Raw genomic sequence first — 26290 nt, forward strand, 5'->3', positions numbered from 1 at the left:
TTTCATTTTTCATTTATTTCTAAGATTCTAGCATTTTTGTCCATTGCATTTTTCTGCACTTGCAAATTCTGCATCTGTGAAGGCTGTAGACTTGTTTTGACATTAAAACCAGTATTCTCAGAGCTCTGAAAAGAGTATCTTATCACAACCGTAAGTACCTTTAGGGCTGCTGTGGGTATAGATAAGGGTGGAAATGCTGTATGCAATGAATATTCTGTTCACTTCAGTGGAATTTAAGCTTCCTAACTGCTTGCAGGATTGCCCCCCAAAGAGAGAATTAAACTCAGAATATGGCAACCAAGATAATTCAGGATTTAGAAAATGCGTCCCATAAGGAATATTTGTGCCATTGCTTAGTGAGAATTTTTTAATGTTTAGCATTGTTGATCTGCTTGTTACAATCCTATGCATGTTTACTTAGAAGAAAGCCCCAAATGGGTTTAATAAAGCTTGTTCCCAGGTAAGCGTACATAGGATTGCAACTTAAAAGTAGCTTCCATCTCTTTAGTTTCCAAGTTCAGCCCGTTCAGCATATCATTTCTGGTCCATGTAGAATTTTAAGTACCCTTACTGATTGCTTGACTGGACTTTGTTTAATTGTATTGTATCAAGCGGTTCATGAATATCTTAACAAACAAACAAACAAACAAACAAAACCATACCAGTGACACCCTTCCCTTATGTTGTCCTCCTTCCACCACCCCCTTATCTAGTCCACAGGCTACAACCTTCTGACATCAAAGTGATAGCTGCCCTTGGTGATTCTTTGACGGTAGGTCTACGGGATGCAGCACCTGGGGAAATTCTGCTCTCCACAAGGATGCTGTGGTATCAGTCGACACCCAGCAATAAGGTTAAACTTAGCAAAGGAGAATTCGTGTCCAGCACACTTGGTCCAATAAAAGGTATCATCTAAACACTTTGGAATATTATATGCTTAGCCGGACATTTCAGTTTGCAGCAGGGTGCCTATTATGAAAAGAACCCTGGGAGTGGGTTTAGACATCATGGAAGCCTGGTGCAAGTCGTAAACATCACATCTGTACCATACATTTAAAGCACTTTGGGTGCATTCAACCAAACGCCATGACAGTTGTTCCATCAGCTTGCCAGACAGAACAATTCCCTCTCCCCCCTCCTGAACATTCTTCTGGGGGTTATCCCCACCCACGGAGCCAATTTTGGGGGGCAGCAGAGGGTGGGAGAAGGGGGAAGCCCCAATGTGCTAGCAGAAGTCCTTGCATGGGCTTTCGCTAGTGGGACTCATTAATTGAATCCCAGCCACGGCTTCCCCCAAAGAAAAAGGGAACTGTAGTTTCCCCCAGAGAGCTACAATTTCCAGAGAGAGAGAGAGAGAGAGAGAGAGAGAGAGAGAGAGAGAGAGAGAGAGATATTCATATTTCAGATTGCATGAGCCCCTTGGCTAATTCTGCTTAACATTATTCATGGCCTCATAAACCAGCAGCAATCTTTAAAACCTTCAACTTTTACCTCCTCAGAGAAACAACAGAGATTTTCCTACTCCACTCCTTTCTCGTCATATCATCCCTTGAAATGTATATAATTTATATATATCTCATTTACAGGCTGCTGTAGGAGCCAAATCAACTGGTTTGGATGATCTAACCACAGCTTGGAGGGGGATTTCCTGGAGGTACAGTATTTGCTAGAATTTATCCCAGATTCGGCTGGAGTAAAGAATTTCATGCACCTTTTTGAAGAGCGCCATTATATAGATGAAAATGAGAACAGAAAGTGTATGTGACAATTACATGTCTGAGCATATCCTCATGCCCAGACATGCAATCTGTTCTTTTTCCAATAACAAGAAGCCTTATTAGTACCCTTATAAGAATACGCTGCCATCAAGCAGTCTTGCGGGCTGCATATTGCACTTCTTCCCAAGCTGTACTTCAACAAATAATTTCTGAACTGATCAAGGTTTGAGATTACTTTCAAGTGAACAAGCTTGCACTAGGAGTGGCACAATGGAGTGGGAGGTTATGAAACAGCAACACACAGCTTGCTTCATGCTTATGTGCATTGATTTGGATCTGTTCAACTCAGTCACCTGGTGCAGATTTCCTTCCTTACACAGATTTTTGTGCAAGAATGGACATTTTACTAAAAAAAATTAAAGTCAGACAGTGGTCATTATTGCACAAAAATGTGGAAGAAGAATAAGATGGTAATTATCACACATTATCTGGAAACTTCTGACAGTTGCTCAGTTGTCATCTCGCCCCATATGCAATGAATGCACATAAATGAACATGTCTGAAAGGTGAATTTTGAGGCTACCTTGCTTTTTCAGAAATCAGGGTAATCTGCTTCTATTAGATCTCGGATCAATATGGGATTATAGAGAAAGGAGAACTAAATGCGTGTGCAACCACATAGTGCACTGAACTGCACTAAAAGGTTTAATGTGCAAGTGTGCCCTGACATTTAACACACTCTCCTAAAACTTTAGAACTCCAAATATCTATTGGGCACCAACACAGTCTAGTCTGGCCTCTCAGTGAACAAATGTTAACAAATCTAGTTTATTATCAGCAAGATCAGATTAAAGGAGGTCAGATCTCAATATGTACTACATATATAAGCATAAAGGGGAGCATTTCTAAGTTCTTAGCTGTGTGTTCTTGCTAGAGGCTTACATCTGTTTTAGCTGCAGGCCTGTTTTACTTGATTTGAAAACTTCCCCTTCATTCATACTTGTTCCTATCCTTTTATCCTTAAAGGCTGGATGGCTTTTCCCCCATGGAGGTTTCTGTAGTTTTGAGGGACTTTTGTTCCTAATTCATCTCTACCCTACTCTTTGCTAATACAGCTGTGTTTCTCGGACAGATGGTAGATGCCCTTTGATACAGTGTTAATTCCAGTGACCGATTTGGTATTACCCTTTTTTCTAGTGCTGGAGGTGATGAAACCTTGGAGACTCACACAACCTTATCTAGTGAGTATCTTTTGACATACCATGTCCTGAAAGAGGAACGTTCATGACGATATTAATCCTCTCAAAAACATAATTTGAAGGTTTGTGAACAAGCACTGTGTTTACATGCTTTCCCCTCTTACGTGTGGGCCTTAATTGCTCACTTGCCGCTTGAATGAAACCATAGTTTGTGATGATGTCCAGATTGGCAAACCATTGTTTGAGTGATCCCATCAACCGCTCCACCCCCCATGTTTTCATCCTGTGTTGCAATCCTGATTTGGAGAGATGACTTAAACGACCGTTTGCCAGCTTGGATGTCAGGGCAAACTGGTTTGATGCCAACAGAACAGAATGAATGAAGCCCTACGTGAGAGGAGAGGAGCACACAAGCACAGTGCTTGCTCAAAATACAAATGCAGTCAAAACCTGTCTGATCTTGTATCGAAGTGAGTGTTAAGTAATCACACACTGAACAGAGCAAGAACAGCTACAGAAGAAAACCAGGCAGCCGCTTGGGTGTAAAAATTCCATGGCTGTGTGCCTTACTTGTGTAAATAGCTTTGAGAAAGAGTCCTTGCCTGTACACCCTGAGATTTCCACTTTCCCAGTACATGACTTAAAGTGAAATGGAGATACTAATCAGTTAGTGATAATGTCCAGTAAATTGGCAGGCTGATCTACTCATAGAGAGAACGATAGGGTGATAGCTAAATCACTGGGATTAAAATTAAAAATAAAAAGCTCACATCCCAGTCAACTCAGCAACCTGGTGCTCTGCTGATGCTTTGGACTACAACTTCCATCATCCTTGGCCAGCAGGGATGTGCTTGGAGTACACCAAGTTGGGGAAGGATGCATTGAAGATGGAGCTGTTTTGCTGCTCAGCATATAAGAAGACAAGGGCAGTAAAAACAACAACACCTGGGCTAACCCTGATATTGGATCCCTACTTAAAACCACTTCACATGCTATATTCTTCCAATCTCTGTATAGGGAAATTAGCGCTTCCTACCAATTCAACCCCAGAGTCGTCCGCGACTGGACCTAACGGTCAGGGGTACCTTTACCTTTACCATCTGAATTCAGTGAGCTACAGTGACTTCAAAGTATTTGTGTGGGGTTGGTGGGGGGTCCACTTTGGACAAAACAAATTGCACTCTTATTCCCATGCAAAATAAATTTCTGTGGGTGGTATTCAACTCAGTTTAACTCATGGTAGACCCAACGAGCCCCCTGGTGAGGGGGTGTGGCCTGGGGGAGAATCTTCGCTTGGCCCCCACACCTGAGCCAGATGAGCCTCTGTTCTCACTCTGCATAAGGTACTTCCAGTGTTCAGCACAGACATTTTGAACTGCAACAACAGCTATGTTGAGGGTAATAGAACCAAAAAACTTGATGGGGAAAACTTGGCTCTCTTTTCTACAGTTTCCCCTAGTTAATCGGTTGTAATTTCGGGAGCATTCATAAAATGTGAGATGGTTCTTACCGATTTAGCCCAACCACAGCGTGGCTCTTGTTCACCAAACCTTACATTTTTTTCCCTTCTCTGCCAGATATTTTGAAAACGTTTAATCCAAACCTCTCTGGCTTCTCCACTGGCACCCAGAATGAAGCGGCCGGATTCAACGTAGCAGTAGGAGGAGCCACCGCACAGTAAGACACACTGGGACAAGGAAAAACTGCCGCGTTAAGCCTAAACTGTTGCCCCAAAGCTGAGGGTTTTTGCCTGTGTTTCACCTCATCCCCTTCCGGGGTGTAAATCTGGTTAAGAATCCAAGGATAAAGTCTTGCTATAAAATCCTTTTGCAATATTGTACCTGTCTAAATACATTTGGCAACTCTAGCCTCTGAGGTCCTCAATCGATCACCTTTGGCCAAGCACTAAATTAACTGCAGAGGGAGTTAGAGGTGAGGTGGCACGGCTGTGAAATAGTGCAGAGCTTCCAAGTACAGCCTTGAAAATTTAGAGCTTTAGCTCCGAGTGCACTCTGTCAGAGCCAATCCTTCAACAAAAATAATCGATCTGAACTTCTCTGCTGTTTGGCTCGCATGCTAGCTGGTTGGCAGGCAAGTTGGCTGGTAGTGTCTTGAAGTTTGTGGTAGTCACCTGTGCAGACATTTTTTTAGGGAACTCAGGCTGTGTACACACCATACAATTAAAGCACATCCCCCCCTCCAAGATTCCTGGGAACTGCAGTTTGTTATGAGTGCTGGGAATTGTGGCCTCAGTGAGAAGTCAACTACAATCCCCATGATTCCTGGGGAGATTGCTTTAAATGCCTTATACTGCATTTGCTGTTCTTGATCATTCCTTTCCTTGTGCAGCTCTTACTGGTCGTGAAGTAGCATTTTATAAAGCAAGAGGGGGAGAGAAGCCTCCCAATTCCAAGTCTTAAATGAAGGATGCTGGAGGAACTTAGACTTTGCAAATTCCGAGATGACATTACCTGATCTTGCTCGCCATTAGATTTCTGCCCTTCCCCAGACAGAACTGGGACAGAGCTCTCAGCAGCTTAAAGATATCAAAACACTCATTCAAATATGTATTTTGAGAGAAACTGCACATTTAAACATGTATTAATACAGTAATAATAATAATAATAATAATAATAATAATAATAATAATAATAATATATTATTTGTACCCTGCCCATCTGGCTGGGTTTCCCCAGCCACTCTGGACGGCTTCCACAAAGACCATAAATACACTAAAATATCACACATTAAAAACTTCCCTGAACAGAGCTGCCTTCAGATGTCTTCTGAATGTCAGGTAGTTGTTTATCTCTTTGACATCTGATGAGAGGGCGTTCCACAGGGCGGGCGCCACTACCGAGAAGGCCCTCTGCCTGGTTCCCTGTAGCTTTGTTTCTCGCAATGAGGGAACCACCAGAAGGCCCTCGGCGGTGGACCTCAGCGTCCGGGCAGAACGCTGGGGGTGGAGACGCTCTTTCAGGTATACTGGGCTGAGGCTGTTTAGGGCTTTAAAGGTCAACACCAACACCAACAGATAATTGGAAATGTATGTTTAGAGGAAATTTATTCATAAACATTGCAGCTCTATGTAGGTAGGATAAAAACCACATGGAAATGACACAGATCTGTCTTGCATATCTAACCCTCGACTTCCAAATACAATGGCACAATTGCCTAGTGGGCTAGGGTGGTACCCTTAGTGGTACAGCTATTACTGATGCTCCTTTTCAAACCGAGAGCCAGGGCAGTGCAGTTGCCCTAGGATCAAATCACCACTCAGGCATTAAGTTCGGTGGAGGGCCAGTCATTATCTCTCAGCCTAGTCTACTTGCTGGAGCTTCTGTGAGGATAAGCCAGGGTTAAATAAAGCATACACACCACCCTGGGGTACTTGAGGAAGTGCAGGATAAATAAATACATATGTACACTTAACAGTAGGGAATCTGAGAGGGAGCTTACCTGAATTTTGCACAAGAGCTGAGAGTAAGTTTTGATTACATGCTGGCAATGGACAAGTGCAATGAAAAAGACTCACGCAAGTGGTCTGCTTACATGAAGAGTGCAATGTTAAAACAGAGAACTCATGCAAAATCACGGCTCATATTTTTCTGAAAGAAAAATAGCGACCTGCGGTGTTTCGTTTCATGGAAGAGCTGACACAATATTTGTGGTTCCTCAGCTACATTGCTCATGAGAGTAAATGGGTTGCATGAGAGGGTGTTTTTTGCTCATTTGTTTTGTCCTACTTGGCAGCTGGTGACTGATCAGAAATGACTCTCTAGGTCACAGCGTGAACATCAACCAAGGACTCTCAGATCCTAGTTCTGTCCCGCAATGATGCTCCTTCTGTTGGTTGACTCCACTGAGCTTGCCATGTTTGAATGCTCTCCTTTTCTCTTTCCATAGGAATCTCCCAGCCCAAGCAAGAGAATTGGTAGCACGAATGAGAAACAGCCCAGTAAGTATCTGCATTACAGAAAATGAATGAAAAATCTGGCAGCTTGTAGAAACTGCTGGGTAAGGAAGATACCCATAATATTGCTGAATGCAAGAATGCAATAGTTGTGTTCAAGATGTTGGGTCATTATAAAAAAAAAAAACCAGCCATCCTCTCTTTGTTAATGTATTGTAATATATGTGTTTAAGCAGTGGGGGAAAGCATGAACAAGTTTCATCCTCTAGCCACCTAAACCAACTTATGCTATTTGTGCTATTTTAAAATATTGATGCTGAAAATGTTTAGCCTTGTGAACCACCCCACCGTGCCCCAAGGACTGGGATCCAAATCTTCCCCATCACAAGACATTGTATACAACCCATGTTGCAATGGTACCAAAATCAGAGAATATAGCACTGCTGCAAAATTCCCACAGAGCAAGTAGCTCATGACGAGTCCAGCAAAATGATCGAAGTTGCATGATAACAGGTCACCCAAAGCCATCCCCTGATCAAACTAGTGTGACACAAGGGAGGTTCCTGTCCAAATACAAAATACCAAGATCAAGCAGTCTCTGAATGAGAGTAAAGCCCATCCATAGGAGCCAACTCTTAGAGGCCAAGAGGGCTTTGCCCCCCCCATAAAATATTTGAGGAGGCTGCCCCCCACCAAATTGATGGCCATTGCCATTCAAATGGTGTGCATGCACCATGCCATGTGATTGATTTTGCGGGGGGGGGGGGGCTTACCTGCGCCACCCCGCCCCCAATATTTTATTCAAGTTGGCACCTCTGAGCCCATCCGTTACACCTTCAGTGCAGTGCCAGGGGCTGGATCCAGGCATCCTGCCACATGAATGGAAGGCACTAGGGATGGGAGAGAAATCTGATTGCGTTGCCATCAGGCAAACTTACCTAAGTCACGCTTTCCAAAGAATGAACCAAAATGCATCCGTCCTTCCAAATTCACACTTTCCCACATTTTGCAATCTTTTTCTTCAGTCAAGTAATGTGTACAAACATCCAGTATATTAGGGGGGAAAGCTTTGGGAAATCTGGATATTAGGCAAAGTTGCATACAAAAATGTGTCTAGGAGGAGAAATTTGCACCAAAATGCTGATGAATTTTCATGTGGACTTTTTAATTTATTATTTTTTTAAAGCCACCTTTGCTTGGCTATCTCCACTGGTTGCCTATTTGCTACCAGCCCATGTTCAAGCTGTTGCTATTAGTATATATAGCCCTTAACAACTTGGGATGAGTGTTGTTGTTTTTTTTGTGGGATTCGCTTTACCCCATTGTAATGGCTTTAGGGGTTGCTTGTGCGTAAGTTGCTGCCGCTCTGGGCTAGGTTGGCTGGTTAAACCCTTTCTCGCTGGACAGCCATCCACTCCGTGGCTGTTCAGTCGCTGGCAGAATCCATCAGTGGGCGTTTCTTAAACCTTTTCCAACATAAAAGTTGTTTGACGCCCAGTCACCTCCTACTCTCCCTGCGCGGAAGTCTTCTGCGCAGGGAGGGCGTGGGTAGTGGAGGACCTGTGCTCTCCCCGCTGGTGTCCAGTGAAGAGTCCCGGAGCCTGCTCTCTGCTTCCCTCATTGGCCCCCCTCTATCCCTGGTGTTGCGCTGATTTTCTTCCCCAACAGGAGACTTGCCTCTCTCCCTGCTTGGCCCCTCTCCAGCATCGTTGTGGGGCCTCGCCTCCTCCTCTAGTTCCGATGGCAGTTCCCTGACACCCATATATACCCACTTGACAGCTTCAACCTATGGAAATGGCACCTTTGCAGGTACCGCATAACACCCATTCCACATTTGTAAGAAATCCATCTTTCAGTGCAGCAGCAAACTGTGCTTTGGAACTCCCTGCCTGTTGACATCAGGCAGGCAGGAACATTCACTGTCTTCCTCTTGGTGCCTGCTTAAAGCAAGTTTGCTTAGGCAAGCCTCCTGAGACAGCTAGTGTTGATTTTAATCTTTTACAATATCTTAATACCTGTTTTAACTCTCTCTCTATATGTAATGTTAATGTTTTGATTTATATTGTTGCAAAGAGCTTTGGGTTGTTTGCCTATTTACAATCCAGCACTATATGCATTTTTGCTAAAGACGTAAATAGAATAACAGTGGAGCAGAGAATGCAGACCTGTGCTGTGGTGAGTGTTCAGTAGCTTCAAGACATGCAAAATGAGATGGCTCACCTCTGAAGGAGAGTTGGCTTCCAAGAGCACATTGAGGAAATGTTTTTTTTTTCCCATGTGCATTTGTGCCCCATCTGGGTGCAATTCAAGTTAAGTGGTTATGACCAGGCAAGCCCTTTCTGGTTAGGGGCTTAGTATACCTGTGAGGTTGCCTTTGTCCTTATGTGGCATTCAACCTTCTTGGATAGACAGAAAACACCTTCTTAATATGATCTGTGCGCCAAGGAAGGGCATGAAATGCATGTGATGACAGGTGTTCTCAGTGGCTGCCCCACATTTCTGGAACTTGTTCTCCCTGTAGGTCTGCCCGAGTGTCTTTTGGAAGCATTGCAAAACCTTTTTATGTTATTGAGGTTAGCTTTTGGTGGCTGAGCTCAGATGCAGAGGGAAAATGCAACCAAGGTGTATTAAATGTGTTATTTATTACCAACCTGACTCCTTTTGCTTTGGGAGAGGAGCCATTGCAGGGAAGGAAGAGGAACTAGTGCCATCAAACTATTGATGGATCGTTTGGTGTGGGCTGGAAGACAAACAAAAACCACTGTTTTCCCAAACCTAGGCCTGTGTGACAGGTGCTGAGTGAGGGCTGACTTTGCTGTCAGTTGTTCTGTTCTTACTAGTTGAATTTAGTTGCATGTTCTTATTAGCTGCATTAGCTGCATACTGTGATAAGCAGAAAGGAGAATCCATTTCCTCTCTGCGTTTTTGCATTTTTCCTGCTCTCTCTCTCTCTCTCTCTTACACACACACAAACACCAGCCGAGTGGAAGCACTGACATTTAAGCAAAAGTCAGAGCAGCTCCTAGGTTTCAGAGACCATGATCCTGGCCTTCTGAAATCAGAGAGGGAATGATGTCAAACACCCCCGGGCGCTTCTTTGAAGCAAACGTGAACTGAAGTCAGGGGCCAGGAAAACAAATCCTATTAATGAAGAGAATTCAGCCCTGTTTGTGATTCCCAGGCCTTTGGTTTCCTTAGGACACATTCACCAATGCTTGTTATGTAAACTTGCTGCTCTAAAAATAGCCACCATCCATTCCTTTCTTTGTACTGCATGTTACAGAATGTTTTCCACTGAGTTACAGCTCTCAGCAGCCCCTATTGTTGGCTGGCAATGACGTAGGTTGAAGCAGCTGCCGGCCTTGGCTAAGCACAGCGAAGCCACCTATCTGAGGGCTCCTTCTCTCTATCTAAATGTCCACTCTTCTGGGCATTCCCTTCCTTTTTTTCAACAGTCCTGGTAACGTGTCGCTGTCAGGGATTCTCAGAGACTCCAGCTACTAACAACTAGCATTCGGTGCATCATTGTGGAAAATGTTCTTTGTCTCTCATGCTTGCCTCTATACAAGTGTCAAGGGCTTGCAGTCCCAGTTACACCCCTCAGCGCCAAAGTCCATTAGGAATAAAAAGCCTCCTGTGTCACAGAAGCCCAGATGCAGCTTAGATGATCACACTCCAGGGCAGCTGCCAATTTCTCCCCTGGCTTTTATTCCTTCTCTCTCTCTCTTTCTCTCTCTCTCTGTCTCTCTCTCGCTACTCTCCGTTATTCAGTCTGACCCACCAATGAAAGACTTTGGATTTCAGACAGCAAAGGGGGACTATGTGGGGGGGGGAGGGGGAGGGAGGGAGGGAGAGAGACATTGCTGCTATTCTCTAGTATCTGTCCCATTAGACAAACCCTTTCATGTGGTAATGATCATGCAACAAGTTCAGCTCAAATACCTAATACCCTCCGTTAGGCATGCAATACTTTCATGCCCTTGAAAAAAGCTGTCACAAAGACAGTATAGGCATGGTGGCATTTCAGACAATGAGGATAGCATGCCACTGCAATTGCTATGTGCGACATGAGAAATATGGGATTGTGAATTTACTCTCAAATGGCCTTTTCCCGTGGAGATGGACTGAGTGTGTACGTGCTTTGGCTTGACTTTCTGCAGCCCCAAGCAATGTCTGTAACAATTCCACAGCAGGTGAGCAGGGAGACGATTCCAGCAGTTCCAGAGAGTGGAATGGATGGGATCCTGAGCAAGTCACATCACTCATTACTCTCTTTGCTCCTCCGAACATCCGTGAACTACTCTGATATTGTAGTGTTTTTGTTTCTCACCAGAGCATCAACTATCAGGAGGACTGGAAGCTAGTCACCATTTTTATTGGAGGCAATGACCTTTGTAACTATTGCTTAGACAAGGTATGAAAGCTGCAGCTGGCTTGGTTTGAAAACGATAGTATTTCCTGTCGCTTTTTATTTGAAATGAGCATTTTTGTCCTGATTGCAGCCCCAGTTCTCGAAGGTGGTGATTGGCTCTAGTGACCTTCCAAAAAAGAGGTTTGCCATCCAAATGGAAAACAACTGAGCCAGCCATTGGGGGAATAAGAATAATAATAATAATCAATGTGCTGAGCTAATAAGTATTAAAACTATAGTTCCCAGTGCCCCCAGAAATACAATGGAGTATTTTGGAAATACAAAATACTTCTGGATACACATTTTTTTTATTGGGAGTTGGGACATAGTGAGGTAGATTTGGAGGAGGAGGGAATACCAGTCTTTTTCTGAGAATTCTATTAAATTTTTTGAAAGACTCAGTCCCATTCTGAATTAAGTTTACCTGTGACATCAATAAAAATGTGTGAAACCAGTACGCCACTATGCCCTCACAATGTTGTGCCACTTTAAAAGGCCCCCTTCCCCATTTGTGAGAAACCAATATGAATTCCAATTATAACATTCAAGATTATGAACTTGAATTCAAAATTCTGAGTGATTCCCCCTTTTTTAAAAAAAAATAAATCACATTTCTGGATGAAAGTTTTGAAGCTGCATTTTAAATCTTGTTGCAAATAGGGGGCTTGATTTCAGCTCTTGAATTATGTCTACATCCAGTGTTTGGACGCAGAGAATCGAAACCAGCTCTCCCAATCCAGCTCTTCCTGATTAACTGATTCAGGCATCAGTTGTTTGTTTTTAATTCAGCTGGACTAGTAATTTAAGAATCACGTCCAAACGCCGTGTGTGCTGAGTAAGTCAAATGCATGCTGCAACTGGGAAACAATTCTGCAATACTTCCTTCTAAATATATCAAGACTTTGCTAGCGCAAATTATATCCTCATATCAGTCTCCTTCAAGCCCAAGCTATTCCATAGACCTCTCTGGTTTTGGGTGTGTGGGGATGGATTTATCTGCAACTTTTCATGCAATACTGAAAATGGATAACTGAGTGTTTCATTTTCTTCAGGAGACCTATTCAGTGGACAGATATGTAGAACACCTCCAGGACACCCTTGATATCCTTTACAAGGAGGTAAGACTTTAAGACACTCTAGAAGGCTGAGTTCTTGGCAACTGCACTTAAACATTTCTCACCCCTCGCAGAGTTTCCATGATCATGTTTCATTTAGGACCTTCTTTCAGATAGCTGGCACTGGTGCAGTCATATTTGAAGGGTAATCCAATGACCTTGATAGCTAATGACCAGGAAAGTGGTGAGATTCTACTATGGCGAACGTGGTTGCATTTTATAAGGTTTTCTTCACTTTTCTCAACGTGGAGCTAGCCCCTAAAGTCCTCTGCAGCAGGAAGATGCTGCTGCCTCAACAGCAGGCAGCAGTTTTGTCTACCGTGCTTATGGATGTACTGTCCAGCCTCCCCAATTCTTTATTTGCCCTGACTTAGGGATATTTGTGCAGCGGAGGAGGAAAGGAGATGGGTAGACAAACATGATAACAAGCTTGCCTAGCGTCTGCAACACTCCCAGCTTCTTTCTTTCTTTCTTTCTTTCTTTCTTTCTTTCTTTCTTTCTTTCTTAAATTTATTAGTCACTTTATTTTGGCCAGGACAACCCAAAGCAACTTTTATAAGCAAACAACCTCCCCACCCCATGTAGAGACATTAATACCAAGGAGGAAAAGCAACACATTAAAAACATCTCACCCACTTCTAAAAAGCCATATGTAGTTAATGGCTAAAGGCCTGGTTATAAGGGGAAGTTTTTGCCTGGCGCATAAAGATAGGCATTGAAGGTGCCAGGCTGGCCTCCCTGGGTAGAACATTCCACAAATGGGGAGCTGCTCCATGGCGCCTTCTGGACTTTTCATGGAAGGGGCACACGGAAAAGAGCTTCAGATGACGATTGCACAGTCCAGGTTGGTTCATGCTGAGCAAAATCACCGATTAATTTTCAGTCTGAGAGGAGGCATCTCCCAGCGTAACTGTAAGTTGCTACAAAGTGAAGATGCTCTGTTTTCCCCTTACATTGCCTCGGACACAATATGTAGCGTCAAAGTTTGGAATAAAGATCTGTGGGTTGCCACAAGTATGCAGTCAAACCCTGGCTCTCAAATGATGAAGCTTTATTGAGATGAAGGATGAAGATAAAACGAATGAAAGGGGAAAGGTAGAATGAAAGAAACAAAACCATTTGTGGGGGCTGGGAGGGCAGAAGGCAGCAGGTGGAACTAGTGCCAATGCAAGCAGTGGCAGTTAATTCTACTTTTGTCACACACACACACACACACACACACACACACACACTTTTGTGCTGAGTTCTACAAGGGCAACACTGAGGCTAAGGGGAAGGAAGCTGCCAGGCAGCCCCACCCCCTGAACTAGCTGTGAGTAAGCAGACAAGGCATGTGGGGGCTGGCTGAGGGCAGGCTGAAGTGACACAGCAGTGCCCCATTGCCCAAATGAAAAAGCCTCCACTGGTCTGCGCTGTTAAGTAACCTCAGCTAGTTATTGAAATTGGTGGCCCAAAGTCTCCTGGGTATTTTATTCATTTTTTTATTTAATAAATCGGTTTGCTGCCTGTCAAAATGAAGCAGTTTCCAAAGGTGGCATGCAAGTCTTATCAAAGAAGCTAAAGGCATACGATAAAACACTATGCTGCGATAAGCAGGAAGAATTAAACGGTGACATCCACTTCAGCCACCCAACAGAGAGTAAAACAGACACCTAATCTATACCTTCAGAAATATTGTTTTAAGACAACAAGAAGGGCATCAATCCTATTTCGCGACACCACTGAAAGACCACTGTCTCTCAGTCCTGCCGACCTGATCTCGCTTCAGGAAGGGCACTTGAGGGTTAGTTCCACAGCAGCTGGCAAAGGCTTATGGGAGTTGTAGTCCAAAGCATCTGGAGGGGTTCGAGGTTAGAGAAGGCTGCTCTGGAGCAAAGGTGAGCACCCTTTTTCACCTCTGAAGCCCACAAGGAGCAGTGGGTAAGTGCTTGTGGACTGCATGCCAGCGGTCTGGGCATTTACACATATATGCAAACAAATATATGCAAACCAACCCTTTGAAATCAGGGAAAGGTGGCTGTCACCAGTGTGGTCCTTGCTCTCAGAAGAGCCTTTCAGAGCCCAACTTTTATGGGGATAAAAGGCCCCTTGGAAGCAGGATGGTGCAGACTATCACCTGCCAAGCAGCTGTTAAGTGGGTTGAGGATGGCATAATTTACATTGGGGGGGGGAGGTGTACAGGGAGGGTCATTTCCAAACCCCCACTTCTTGTAAGTTGTGCCCCCTGCAGCCTCCCAAACAGCTGTCTGATGGTCTGAAGGAAGCACAGGACACAAGGTGATTTTAGTAGTGGCAGAGGTGTCAGCAACTCCCGGTAGACCACACAGAACTTCTGTGGTCTGCAGGCTGTTGATTTCCCACCTGTGGTAGAGGCTTGTGGCAAAGTCATGCACATTTCTTTGCTTGCCATAAACAATTACTGCACAAACGCCATTGCACATCTAGCTCGACGTTGCATCAAGCTGGCTAACGGTGCCAGCCTGCAGTTATAGCTATAAAGTTTATCGCACCGACATTCCGTTCATTGCCACTGGCCCTCTGTACATTTCCTTTCCTATTGTATGAAAACCAGATGCTCTCACGACTACTGATCTGTGCATAACCTCTCTGTGTTGCTGTTTGGCTCTGCCTTGTGCTCTGTGCATCAATATACCTGGTTACTGTAATCCCTGCAGCTCCCTCGGGCTTTTGTCAACATGGTGGAGATAATGGAACTCACTGGACTGCGTCAGATAGAAAGGGAAGCATCCGGATGTGTTCTTTCAGGGGCGTAAGTGAGCGGATCGCACAGCAATCTGTATTGTATGCTATTTTTAGGGCTGATCTATACTTTTGTTATTCATAAAGCAACCGCAAAGAGCTTAAAAAACCTGTTCCCTGCAAGATGCTATTGGACCTGGGAGCTGTGAGGCAGCAGATGCTCTAATTATAATGAGGATATTGGGTCTGGTTTTTCCCTTTACTCACATGAGAGCAATCTTCATTGATTTCCATTAGAGCTGCAGCCATTTAAGAGAGTAGCTTTGGGCTTCTTGTTTTCTGTACGGATATTTATAACAAGGTAGACAGTGATTCACAAAGTCTGGCTGATGCTGGATCTCTTGTGTTAAGCCAATTTGAGACGTGTGTTAACCTGGAATCCATTTGTGTGTGCTAAACATGTCACAAAAATCCCTTTCCACTGTATGGAAGTGTGGGTGTCTTTCCCATCTGGCCAGTGTCATTGGCTACCCAACTATAAAGAGGGTTTGGAACACCAGAATCCAAAGGTCCAAACTGTTGAATCCAGGAGTTCTTATATCCCAAATAAGAACCATGCCTCTAGGCCAGCCTTCCCCAACTTGGTGCCCTCCAGATGTTTTGGGCTACAACTTTCATCAGCCCCTGCCATCATGGCCAATGCTGGCTAGGGCTGCAGTCCAAAAATTCTAGAGGGCTCCAGGCTGGGGGAGGTTTCTGTAAACCAACAAGTGAGGCATAAGTCCCGGGCAGCAGTGGGATTAGAACCTAAGGCCACATTGACATCATATATCTAAAACATATTTATATGACACCTTAGCAGCCTTTGAGAAAGTATCCTGGAAACCGTAGCTTATGCCTAAGAGAGCTACAATTCCCAGCACCCTTAGCAAACTACAGCTCCCAGAATTATTTTGAGTAAGCCATGTGCAGATGTGTGTATGCACATATATAGGACCACAGGCTTAAGCACATTATCCTGATGTGTCTGTTATTAGGCCATGGAAGAAATGTATTTTTAAAATCCAAGGCATAGGCTTTTGTATTCTTTGGTTCCACAAACATAATCACAAGGGTGGTGAACCCATGGGTCTCCAGATGTTGTTGGACTCTAGTTCCTTTTGGTATCCACAGCCAGTATGGCCAATGGTCAGGGATGATGGGAATCATAGTCCAACAACATTTGGAGTTTCACAAGCCCTAATCTAATACTTTACATTCTTTCTAAGGTATTTTAAATCAAACCATCTTGTTACCTTCACTATTACAGGGGGTTGGACTAGGATCTGTGCTATCTAGGATCTGTGTTTATTTTAGCATCCCTCTCTTTCAGGAGCCTTTGCCTGTGTTTTCTAAACCCCCAGGAAAACTCCCCTGAACTACAGGAAATGAAAAGAATTAACAGAGATTTTCAGGTAAAGCAAGCACTTCCTTTCTTACTGATTTCAAGAGGAGGAATTTAACATCATGCTCTTCCGATCATTCTGCCAGCCCAAGCATTTTGGCTTGCTGGACAGAACGATCCCTCCTCTCGCCCCTCCCCACTTGTCCAGAGGTTTCTTCCAACCCACCCCCAACCCCATTTTGGGAGAGCGAGGGAAGCACCAGTGCACAAGTAGCAATCTCTGTGCAGAGCTTCCACTGACGAGACTCATTAGCTGAATCCCACTCAAGATCCTTGCACCCCTCCTGTAGAAGTCAAGCCTACATATTAATAGTGGACTCATTCTCTGAGTGTGGATCCGTATGTAGCTAAAGCAGCATCACCCACAAGGGAAAAAAAGTGTCAGCAGGCTTGGAGAAACCCCAAGGTCTGCAGAACTACACACACACACACACACTCCAAGGGAAGGAACCTGAAACAGCCCAATGAGGACCAAGTGTGTTCAGATGCTACAGAATGTTGGCTGGGTATTTGAGGTTGGGTGGAACGGAAAATGCAGTGGTTGACTGATGCCCAAGGGAACTAGTAGGGCAGAAAGGAGGGAGACCATCAGTAGGTGGAGCCAGGGTCAACGACAGGCCGAGCCAACTAGTTTTGTTCTGTCCTCCTCCCTGTAGAGGTTTCTTTTTTACAAGGGCAAGGGGAAGACGAAGGAGGAGGGAACTGACAGGAAATGCCACTCCCTGGACTAGATGCAAGGGAGAAGGCAGGACAGGTGGTGGGCTGCCTGAAGGCAGGCTGAGAGTTGGTGGGGCTTAACAGACCAGCCTCCCCTGAGAAAATGGCAAAGCTGACTGGAACCCTGAAGAGCAAGGCTCTGCGCTGCCACATTTTGTTGGCTTGATTTGGTGCTGAGAGTACCTGAGAGTGATTGCTTGTTTCAGCTGGCATTGGTGATGTCATCTGTTTTCCCACATAAATCCACTCTCTTGCATTTCACGTTGTGCCTGGAGCTCAGTGACTCATCCTTGCCTCTTCTTCACCTCTTCTGTCTTATGTATTTATTTGTGTTGTGTGTTTATCTGTTATGTGTCCCCCCCCCCCGTCTGAGGCACAGTGGGAAGCAGTGAAGTCTTTTAGCCTTCTTGATGCTCATGCCCTCCTAATGGGAATCCCTGCTCGGGGAAACTCAGCCTCTGCCTCTCTGCTTTTCCATTTTTAGGAGTTCTTTTCTGGGCAGTTCTTTCTTGGGAGCCATCTGGCATTCCTGGTTACAGCTGAAAAAAGCTCCTGAGCTGAACTGGAGCAGTTTTACTCCCTGCCAACTAATTTCTCTTGATTGCTTTACTCGCTGACAGTGCTGCGGTTTTGTAGTTTTATAAGGATGGCTTTATTATTTTAATGATTTTTTCTGTTGTAAATTAAGAACATAACAGAGTCTGCTCAATCAAAAAGGCCTATTTAGTCCAGCATCCTGTTCTTACAGTGGCCAACCAGATGCCTGTGGGAAGCCTGAAAACAGGACCTGAGTGCAACATCACTCCCTTCACTTGTAATTCCCAGGTGTATTTCAGACTCATACAGTGGTACCTCTGGTTGCAAACGGGATCCATTCCAGAGCCCCGTTTGCAACCTGAGCAGAACGCAACCCGTGTCTGCACGTGTGCGGGTTTCGATTCGCCAATTCTGCGCATGTGCGTGATGTCATTTTGAGCATCTGCACGAGCGGCGAAACCCAGAAGTAACCCGTTCTGTTACTTCCGGGTCGCTGTGGGACGCAACCTGAAAAGATTTAACCTGAAGCAAACGTAACAAGAGGTATGACTGTACTGACAATGTGGTTTGTGGGGGGTAGTACATAGCCATTGTGGCTGATAGGCATTGATAGCCTTAATTTCCTTCAGGAGGCTTGCTGGGAACCAGTATAGAGATTTGAGAAATGGTGGCGATAATAGCAAGTTGGGTTTCTAAGCCTACCCTATGATTTGTAAGGATCTATCTCCTTTTCTTCTTTATCCTTGCAAGAGCTCTGTGAAGCGGGTATTCCTGCCATCTGACTGTCTCAGGACATAAGTTCAGCTAGTGTGACTTCCATAATGACCTTTAATGGGGTAGCTGTGTTGCCCTTACTGTACTTTGTCGCTTCGTCTCCTGTGACACCACCCCTGCATTTGGTACTCGTCCCTTTTAGTCCGTCTGGTCTGAGTCAGTACTTGTAAACTGGAGGGGAAAGAGCTAAGGGAGTCCACATGTCAATGCTGACCTTGCCATTGTGTACTTCCCAAACAGGAGAGAAGCGCAAAGATGGTCAACAGCTATGCGGAGCGGGAGGATTTTGCCGTTGTTGTACAGCCGTTTTTCCGAAACACCATCATGCCACTAGACAGTGTGAGTCACCGTTTGCTACCTGCAGCATTCAAAGCAGTGTTCCAGGATTTGTTCTAGATGACAAGATATACAGGCTGAGGATTACATCATCCTTACAACCATGTAGCGTTGCAAGGGAAACTGAAAAATAGGCAGACAGATAGAACAGTCAGTTCCCACCATCCTGGCTCTGTGTACCATCCTAGAGGCAATTGGGAGCCAATACTGCTGATAGGATTACAGGCCCCCAGAACATATATCAATAAATGAATTGGACCACTTCTGGTTTTCAAAATGCATACAAGAACTGGCACCAGATCCAGACCCCAGTGTGTCTAAAGGCCATTTGTCACTCACATATAACTGATATGATACATGCCACACGTCCACATATGACTATTCACACAAGCAGAAACAAATAAATCATTCCTCTAATTCATGGGTAGGCAAACTAAGGCCCGGGGGCCAGATCCAGCCCAATGGCCTTCTAAATCCGGCCCACAGAGTATTTTTACGTGAGTAGAATGTGTCCTTTTACTCAAAATGCATCTCTGGGTTATTTGTGGGGCATAGGAATTCGTTTATTTTATTTTTTTCAAAATATAGTCCGGCCCCACATGGTCTGAGGGATAGTGGACTGGCCCCCTGCTGAAAAAGTTTGCTGACTCCTGGTCTAATTGTTCAAAACAGAAAAGGCCTTTAGGGGGAAAGGGAAAGGAGACCTGTGTTAAAGGTTGGTGCCAAGTCCAGAGAAATGATGGGCACGTATCGAAAGTAACTTTTTGAAATTGTTGCAGCACTGACATTGTCTTAGGACTGCTTCCTGTATGCATCTCTATCTCAACATCTCATTGCCGCACAATCTATCAACCGATGAATCAGAGCTGAAAATGTGAACGGCCTCTAAAATTTGAGGAGACAGCAAATGTTATGAAAGCACTGCTTTGGTGATTAATCTGTGATTCCGCACACCATTTTGCATGCTAGTCTTCACTCGAGGCTGCAGGCATTGAGAGAGGAAGGAGGAAAGGAGATTTCAAATGTGCACACACACCAGTTTATTGGGGCCCAAGGCTACTTAACCAGATAAAACAATGAAGAGTCGTATGGCCCAATAAATATTACTGTATTTACTGTATAAGCTTCTGTAGACTGGAGTCCACCATCAGAGTCCACTTCTTGAAGAAGCATATAAGACTATCTAAGCAGTTTGTCTGAAGAAACTGGTTTAGCTTCTCCTGCAGAAGAAACTATGGACTAAGCCCTACTTAACTGGTTTCTATACACCCTTGAAGTCTCCCCATCTTTTCATTTATGTATAGATGCCTTCTCTTCATCTCTTCTTTGGTCACATGTATGTGTGAACTAACCACTATGGCTTGTGCTTCCAAAAAATCTATAACATCATTTGATAATGTTTCCCATTCTAAGGAAGAGGCTCCTTCGCTCTCCAGTCTAGAACTCTGTGTATGTCACAGTGCACTCAGTCCATGTAATTACTGCTTTTGCAGGCCTCCCTGTTTGCAGCAAAGGATTATGCCCATTCACTGAAACAAATAGCTTATTTGCAGGTTGGAGAATTATGTCCTTGCATCAGAGTCACTGTGTCCTCCTCCCAATGGCATCAGTATGTTGAAAGGACCTGGAGGCGAGATGCTCCATTGATATTGCTGATTGCTGCTTATATGAGGCATAAGAGTAACCATTTATCATAAATACCACTTGGAAAAAGGCTTATTATACTGCCTTTTCAATCTAACAGCATTTAAAGTTGTAGAAAGCATGTACTGACATCCCTGTCGATAGTTGACTTAGTCGATTTTTACACATTATGCCCAAAAAATAAAAAAATCTATGCCTAGCTGGTGGTTGCTGCAGGAGTGTATTAAACACAAAAACAAACCATGTGACTTCTTTTGAGAGACAGGATTTGACTGTTGATTGGCTCAGCGCCAGGAGACAATGGGCCAAAAAAATACATGTGAAATGCCAGAGCCTGACTAGTGAGCGATAAAATCTATTCTGAAGATTAATAATTGTATTTTCTACTAAATCACAGGACGGGAAGCCAGACCTGAGTTTCTTTGCAGTGGATTGCTTTCATTTCTCGGAGAGAGGCCATGCAGAGATGGCCATAGCACTCTGGAATAATATGGTAAGAGGGTGGCTGTATGAATTCAAACATACTTGGTGGTACAGAAACCTCATATATGGGGATGTGGATGGACGTACAGCCTATTTACTTTCCCTATCAGTTTCACACGGGCTCATAGTCATAGGTCCGTTCTGTCCTGTTTTACTAAAGATTTAAAAACACACAGGGAAAAACTGTGTATAAATTATGCACATTTTGTAATAACAACAGTAATAATTTTATTATTTATACCCCGCCCATCTGGCTGAGTTGCCCCAGCCACACTTGCATGCATTTTCCTTCCTAAAATAGGCATTTGTGTATTTTCCTCAATGCATTTTCACATGCAATGCAAAAAATTTTGTCCACATTTTGTGGAACCAAAAAGGTCCCAGAACCTCCAAAGGCAGCAGTTTGCTTTAAAAAGCGGTCTGGATTAATTTCTCCTCTATCCTAGAGACACACCTGTCCACTTTTCGCTTTTCTTGCGAGGAATTCTATTCGGAATAAGGGAATTTCCCTTAAAAAAAAGGGAAACATTGACAGCTATGCCTAGAGATGGCAACTAGCTGTAGTTACTGACTGATAATGGAATACATTCTGCACATGCTTGCAGGACTGTGCAGAGTTTAAAGATTATTATGATTTTATAATCGGTTTATTATTCGGAAAAAGTTCAGTGGCTGCTGTTTGGCTCACATTCATCCTTTAACATATGGTATATAAAACACTTATTGCTGTTGCTGCTTCAACAAGGACCCACTTTCCTGTGTGATTTGTCTCAAGGCACCATTCATAATCCTGAAAATAGAATGTTGATGCCTTCCTGCTGAGGCGATGTAATGTTTAGAAGTCCTCTTCATGTTTTCCTATGAGAGCCTACTAGAACCTGAAGCAGTTCCATCCCAGGGTTGGTTTGTTGTTTCTGTGCTTGCTGCGATCCCAGTAACAGCAGCTGTATAGATGGACACTATACAATAAGCACAGTGTGTAGCTGAGGCTTCCCCAGCCTGGTGCCTCCAGATGTTTTGAACTGCTACTGCCACCAGCTCCAGCCAACATGGCCTATTTCAGGTTGGGGGGAGGCAGGTGTGGTTTGACCCTCAGCCTCCCTAGGAGGTGGCAACACCTTATACCCCCCTCGGCACTTACTCCACTACAACAACAATAGCAGCAATAACAAACGTTACTCTAGAACAGGCTTTCCCAAACTTGGCTCTCCAACTGGTTTTGGACTACAACTCCCATCATCCCTAGCTAGCAGGACCCATTGGTCGGGGATGGTGGGAGTTGTAGTCCAAAACCAACTGGAGAACCAAGTTAGGGAAACCCTGCTCTACAATGCTGAACCCAAGAGAGAGAGAGACAGAAATCAGCCCAAACTCACATCCAACATCATAACCCAGCCTGCTCCAAGCCCTTTAAGGCTCTTATGACTTCCTGGAGGTTTTTGCTGCAGTTTCTTCTGGTACTCGGCAACAGCTCCCCGCCACCCATAATACTCCAAAATACTTACACAGCTTAGGAGGTGGGGCTTTGCAGATGAAGGTGGTCTCAGGAAAGACACCCATGCTCCTTACCTGCCACTAGGTGGCAAAATCCAATAAGGCTAAACTGAACGCTTGCAATGGTTTTGCAAAGTTACAAATCCCTATAGGGGTGAGATAATGGTGCTGTTTTTCTCCTACAAACCCCAAACAACTTGGGACCAGAGTACCTTAGTCTAGGAATGTCATATGATGGACTGATAGCCCCTGGCAAGTTATTTCCTCCATTGCCTATAAAAGAGCGGCCTGAGCGTTACCCTCATTTTTAAAAAATTAAGAGATGGCCTAGCAGGTGACCATAGCAAGAACAATGTCATGACTCTCCAGCAAGCTTCATTCCAGGCATGACTGGTGGAAAGTGTTGCCTTGAACAGGAGGAGAATGGTACGTGGCCTCTTTAACCAGCACTTGAGGCCAAATTGCCCCTCAAACAAATCTGGTTGCTATGTCACCTTGGCTTTTGCCAAACTGGTTCCTTCCAGATGTTGAACTACAACTCCTATCATCCCTGCCTATTGGCCATGCTGGCTGAGGCGGGTGGGAGCTGGGATCGGGGCCACAAAAGAGCTATAAGCAGAGTTTCTTATTTGCTTTTTGAGGAAGCCACGCTACCAGAAACAGAGTGTGTTTTCCAACCAGATGTGGAATAACAAAGTCATATTCCTAGTTCCTGGGTTTTAGAATTGCCTCGCAGCTAGCAATCTCATACAGTTCTGACCTTAGGTCAGAAGAGTTGTGCTGATTTCCTTTCTGTTTCAGGGTTCTTGTTTTTTAACTTTCTTGATTTACCAGTGTGGTTCACTTTCCTAGACTAGCGAGGACCCTTTTTCTTTGCTGGAGTAGAGGAATGAGAGCTCAGAGCACTTTTAATTTATCTGCCTCCTCGCCTGAGGTTTTTCTGGGTCAGGGAATGTTGGAGTCTCCAGTGGAATTCTTGCCATCGCCCTGCCAGCAAAGGCTGCAAAGGGAGGGTGCCAAATCAGCGCATTCTCAGCTGCTCCAGCCAGCCACTTTTCTGGCCTTCCCAGGATTTTTAAGCTGTTCTGTTCTCTGTCAATGTACCATGTTGTCTCCCCTGGGAAGGGTTTGTGCCTGCAGGAGTCCTCTGTGCCAAAAAACCACAGGGTGTGCATGCCAGTCTGCTTTGCTCAGCTACGTTCAAAATAAAGATGAGACCTACTGTGATCTAATGGATGCAGAGGCAGGGAAATCTGAATTGGGAAGCTACTTTATATTGAGTCAGGATATTGGTCCATTTGTTTCAATATATTAGCTCGGTATTTTATACAGTGACTGGAAGCAGCTCTCCAGAGTTTCAAACAGGAATCATGCCAGTTCTGTCTGGAGATCTCATGGGTTGGCTGTGGACATTTTTTTTATACAAAGCATGAACTGTATACAGTCTTACCTTGGAAGTCGAACGTTTTGGCTCCTGAATGTCGCAAGCCCAGAAGAGATTGTTCTAGTTTGCAGTGGCGTAGCGTGGGGGGTGCAGGGGGGGCCGGCCGCACTGGGCGCAACATCCGGGGTTAGGGCAAATCCATGGGTTAGGGGGCGCAAATCCACGGGTTAGGGGGCGCAAATTACTTGCCTTGCCCCGGGTGCTGACAACCCACGCTACGCCACTGCTAGTTTGTGAACTATTTTTGGAAGCCAAATGTCCAATGGGCCTTCTGCGGCTTCCGATTAGTTGCAGGAGCTTCCTGCAGCCAATCAGAAGCCGTGCTTTGGTTTTTGAACATTTTGGATGTCAAACGGACTTCTGGAATGGATTCTGTTCAACTTCCAAGGTACAACTGTACTGAACTATTGAGCTAAGGCACTTTCAAACTGCCACTATTTTGCAGGTGGGATCAAATCACATACTGGAAAATTCAGGTTGTGCAATTAATGTGGATTTGGCACTCTCACTCGACAAACCTTCTTTTTTTAAAAGTGGGTTTTTAAAATATGGAAAGCGATAGGGAAATGCACTGGAATGAGCAACAACAATTGCTTGATGCAATGCTGTGCAGTAAATCCTCCAAAGAAATCAGTATGAATGTGTGTTGCCTTAAGTGACCAAGTCTCTGTTCACCTAAGAAATCACTGAGTAGTCTAGACCAGGGGTCAGCAACCCGCGGCTCCGGAGCCGCATGTGCTCTTTTACACCTTTGCCGCGGCTTCGGGGTGGATACTAGCGAGGGGAGGAGGCGCATTGTGCGCCCCGACACTCCCCACTGTGGCGGGCGCTGTACTGGCTGTGACGTCGCATGGGGCGGTGCGTGCATTAGTCACACACCGTCCCGACGTCACCTTCCTGCCTGCCCGCCCGCTACATTATAAGGGGCATGTACGCTGGTCACTGCATTGAAAGGGGGCATGTACGCTGGTCACTGTTTTGAAGGGGAGTGAAGAACACACACACAAAAAAGGTAACTTGTTAATTTAACGTTTATTTCTATGAGGAGGAGTAATTCTGAGGGGTCAAACAAAGAAATATTTAAAAAGTGACAAAAAAGTTATTTTTATAATGACGAGTTTTGCGGCTCCCAGTTTTTTTTTCTTCGGAAACGGGTCCAAGTGGCTCTTTTTGTCTTAAAGGTTGCAGACCCCTGGTCTAGACCTATTGGTCTAGAGCAAGGGTGGGCAACCTGGGTGGGCCCTCCAGGCACTGCTGGACTACAACTCTCATCATCTCTGACCCATGGGGCTAGAAAGGGCTGATGGGAGTTGGAGTCCAACAATATCTGAGGGACCACTGGTTGTCCATCCCGGAGATAGAGCAACTTGGAGGAGGAGCAAAAACTCCACCCTGCTGTGCAATTTCTTATAGTACTACAGTGCAGTCAGGCTTCAAGTCAAGTCCACAGGCTCCAATGAAAACGTGCTAAATGGTTCTTGGAGAGGAAGAAGCAAATAGATGGGTGGGTAGCTGGTCTCCCAACTAGGGTTCTTGCAGCATGCGTTTCCTATGTGCCTGGGAGTACTCTTAGCAGCACTCTGTGTGTTCAGGCAACTTAGAACTGCGCCCTAAAAAGGGCAGATAAAACTGGCTATATCCCCGTGCTTGGCATGGTTAATTTAATCTCCCATTTACAGCGCAACCCTGTTGGACAGGCTGTCCAAACATTGTGGCTTGCACACAGCATAAATGTGTAACTTCTGGATTACAGATCTATCCAGAATAACCTTCTGGATAACAGCCAGCACACCCCTACATTTCTGGCCAGCTCTGAAAGGCTAGGAATAACACTGCAATCCTTGCCTGGAAGCAAATCCCATTGAAATGAGAATCAGGTTGCACAGATCTAATCTTTTCTCATCCCTCTTGAGTCCATTAGGTTTCACCTGCATAAAATTCGCTTCCAGAGGACTACATTAGCTGCCACGTATTGAGGCCCTTCACTATACATTTGATATTTCATCCTATTAATTTGCCACTTCCCATGAACTCTATAGAAGCTATAAAAGGCTGCTTTTATGCATTGGAACTTAAGACATAGATTACATTTCCGCAGGGTTTTTATAGCCTCCTGTCATGACCTTAAGACAGAGTGCTTAACATTTTTAAAAAATCTTATTCTGTACCTGTAGAAAGAACACTTTCCAAGCTATAATTGTATAATATAGCAGAATACAGAGCAGTAATATATACAATACTATAATAATGCAGTAGGTATAATGATTGAGCACTGCAATTTAATGGTGATATTTTATTAGTGTGGTTCTTCTGGTGTATTATAACATACCCAGTCCCATGAAAATATAGAATTACGATTCA

The 26290-nt window shown here is 44.5% G+C and overlaps 1 protein-coding gene across 5 annotated transcripts in view; it reads left to right on the plus strand.

The window, feature by feature from the left end:
* Positions 1–26290, plus strand: part of PLB1 (phospholipase B1) — a 116614-nt gene that overhangs the window by 87731 nt on the left and 2593 nt on the right. For all 5 annotated transcript variants that reach the window (XM_083604453.1, XM_083604451.1, XM_083604452.1 and 2 more), the window contains 11 exons: positions 714–772; positions 1587–1654; positions 2916–2959; positions 4495–4594; positions 6824–6875; positions 11164–11244; positions 12294–12359; positions 15032–15126; positions 16429–16510; positions 18769–18867; positions 20906–21001. In XM_083604453.1, coding sequence (XP_083460579.1) covers positions 714–772; positions 1587–1654; positions 2916–2959; positions 4495–4594; positions 6824–6875; positions 11164–11244; positions 12294–12359; positions 15032–15126; positions 16429–16510; positions 18769–18867; positions 20906–21001 — 842 coding nt within the window. The remainder of the gene's footprint in view (positions 1–713; positions 773–1586; positions 1655–2915; positions 2960–4494; positions 4595–6823; positions 6876–11163; positions 11245–12293; positions 12360–15031; positions 15127–16428; positions 16511–18768; positions 18868–20905; positions 21002–26290) is intronic.

Source organism: Podarcis filfolensis, assembly GCF_964270895.1.
Source record: "Podarcis filfolensis genome assembly, chromosome: 3".
Lineage (NCBI taxonomy): Eukaryota > Metazoa > Chordata > Lepidosauria > Squamata > Lacertidae > Podarcis > Podarcis filfolensis.